Genomic DNA, 2,630 nt, shown 5'->3' with positions numbered 1-2,630 from the left:
GCCCGCGTGTGCACAGAAGGCATCTGGACTAGCGACGAGTCATTATCCCATCACGAAGAGCAGTTCACTGTCGTCATTGTGTCTCACGCCCGCGAAGACAATCTCATGCGAATCGCCCATCATTTGCGAAAGAGTAATCTCATCCGCGACATCATCATCGCCTGGAACAACCAGGACCATCCGTGCCCAGCTTCTTTACAGCATCTAGCGACATGTGTGCAGCAAGAGTCGAATTTAGTTCACAATCGATTCAGAGTATGGCAACACGTCGCGACAGATGCGGTGTTGCATTACGACGATGACCTCATCATTCCCCTGGCCGATCTAGAAGCTGGCTTCAGGATCTGGCGGCGGCATCGAGACCAGCTGCTCGGCTTCGAACCTCGCGTGATAGACTGCGCGGATCCCAATGATATGGAAACATGTCACTACCGCTTCCAGATGCGACAAGCTCACTTTGACCTGGTCGTATGTCCCCCATGCTACAGACACGACTCTCCTGATATGTTCATGGCAGATCGGCAAAGCCTTCTTCACGCATGTGCGATACATGGAAGATTATAGCTCGAGCAATGTCCTGATGGACTTTACGAACAAAACGCCCTGCGAGGATCTGGCGATGAATTTCCTTGCGGGCAGTTTGTCGCACAAGCCGCCGCTATGGATGTGGGGATTACGTTTGCATTGGCGATGGACGCGTGCTAACGGAATCGAGCAGGAAATCCAATATCACCGAGATCACTTCGACCATGTTGTGCGTCCCCTCGTCAGTGCGCGCATTCGGTTCCCTGATATGAGTCTGCAGCGCCGGACTATCTCAGGGCATCAGCTCCACAATCTGGCGTGATGCGCGGCACGACTGCATCAGGCAGCTACACTCAATCTTCGGAAAGCGTACCGTCTGGCCGCAACGGTCGAAGTTCCAGCGACATCCTACTCTGCCAGATCGCATATTGAAATTGCCGATACCGCCTGGCGACTCCTGGTGTTCCGATAAGGACGGTGCGCGGTGTAAGTCATCTTTCTTCGTCACGTGTCCGGAACCTCGAGCTGATCTCGGTGACACTCAGACTGTCGACAACCATAGATCTAGAGTTGTCGATCATGCAGGAGCTGTTTTGAGGTTCTAGCGTGCTGCTCCCGGAGTCGGATTTAGCCAATCGATCATTGCAGCCCGAAGAGCAGCCGCGTACATTCGGCGCGTCACGTCTTTTGCCGATCGCATTCCCATTTGTGATGCCTCTTTGGCCTCTCAAGCGGCCAAGCCCACGTCAGAGGCCGAGCTCCCGTCCATGATGTCTACGAACATCGCGCGTGCACATATTCAGTGAGACTCCTGCGGCAGTCTGCCAGCCCGTCTTGCTGCATCAGCAGCTCGATACAAGTTGGCAAGGCTCTTTCAATCTTGGCGTCTTTTTGTGGCCCGCTAGCCATGTTGGACAAGGCGGCCATCCGGGCGGCTCGCGACGCAAATTTGGCAGCTTGCAGAATGCCAAGGCTACGGTTGATCCTGTTTGCGCTCTGCGCGACACTCTGGACTCTGTGGCAGGTCCCGGCCGTTCGTGATCAGCTCAACACAACAGAAGTGTGTCAGAGCTAGGCAAGCGTCTTCTCGGCACTGATGTGTCATATTTTGCAGCGTCTACAATCCTTGCAAGCGTCATATCGGCGCTTAGCTGCTCGGTCGGACATCCATATCGCACTCACGCTTGACTCGGACGATGTCATCGGAAGTCTTGCTCTCATCAACTCGACTATTCAAAGAGGTTCTTCGGACACACGTTCTCGACTGCAATGGCATATCATCTCTACAAGTCAAGAATCTTCAGAAACGTTGCGGCGCTTGCTACGCACGCGTTTCAATGGCATCCGGTTACAAACGTACACTATCTCGCCGAACATGGTGCCTTTGCCGGCGCAGCTTCAGGCGGGTCATCGCAACAACAGCGATGTCGAGCCAATCGTCGATGCGCGGTACATGTTCGGTCAGCTGTTTCCCGACTTTGATCGCGTAATCTATCTTGATCAGGACACCCTCGTCCTGAAGGACATCGGACGGCTTTGGCGACAAGACATGTCAGGCCGACCGTTGGCAGGAGCAGAGCTATGCCGCGACGCTGCTCTGTTCAGAAAGCAATCCGACATGCGCGAGAATCTGCTCGATGGATTCCACCGTGATAGATGCACTCTCAATGATGGGGTGCTGCTGTATGACCTCACGCAGTGGCGAGATGGCCGCTTTGCAAGTGAACTCTGCGGCTGGATCAGCACTGAGACGAATACTAAGCTTGACAGTCTCGGCTCGCACGCGCCTTTCAATTCTGTGTTCTATCGAAACTACGAGGTTCTCGACGATTCGTACAACCTTATGGATCTTGCCGGCCTAAAGGACGACGAGGGACTGCCCATCACGCGAAGCGCGCAGGACGTGGAGGATGCAGTCGTGCTGCATTGGAACGGCATCTTCAAGCCATGGATGTGCACTGTCAGTTCAAGGGCTGATTGATCGAGGAGAGCTGACGATCATCCCAGATTTATTATTCAGAGCTCTGGCAGCAGTTTGTGCCAGACTATACCTCCTTCGTCGGTCTCGATGTTACTTCGCAAGAGTCATATGCCCGCGTGTGCAC

At 54.1% G+C, this 2,630-nt stretch overlaps 2 protein-coding genes across 2 annotated transcripts; both read left to right on the top strand.

Moving 5' to 3' along the window:
* Positions 1-1,214, top strand: L969DRAFT_332634 (glycosyltransferase family 64 protein). The gene is made up of 5 exons (XM_014709187.1): positions 1-468; positions 518-666; positions 719-754; positions 806-1,011; positions 1,071-1,214. The coding sequence occupies exons 1-5, from the start codon at positions 106-108 to the stop codon at positions 1,085-1,087; spliced, it is 771 nt and encodes a 256-aa protein (XP_014564673.1). The 5' UTR covers positions 1-105; the 3' UTR covers positions 1,088-1,214.
* L969DRAFT_332650 (glycosyltransferase family 8 protein) lies at positions 1,145-2,630 on the top strand (the record flags this gene model as incomplete). The annotated part of the gene is made up of 3 exons (XM_014709186.1): positions 1,145-1,585; positions 1,640-2,485; positions 2,533-2,630. Coding segments are annotated over exons 1-3 (1,097 nt in total), but the record flags the coding sequence as incomplete, so codon positions are not given.

Source organism: Mixia osmundae, assembly GCF_000708205.1.
Source record: "Mixia osmundae IAM 14324 unplaced genomic scaffold scaffold_24, whole genome shotgun sequence".
NCBI classification, from domain to species: domain Eukaryota; kingdom Fungi; phylum Basidiomycota; class Mixiomycetes; order Mixiales; family Mixiaceae; genus Mixia; species Mixia osmundae.
Note: the sequence above shows the minus strand (reverse complement) of the source record. Positions and strands in the feature narration are given on the sequence as shown.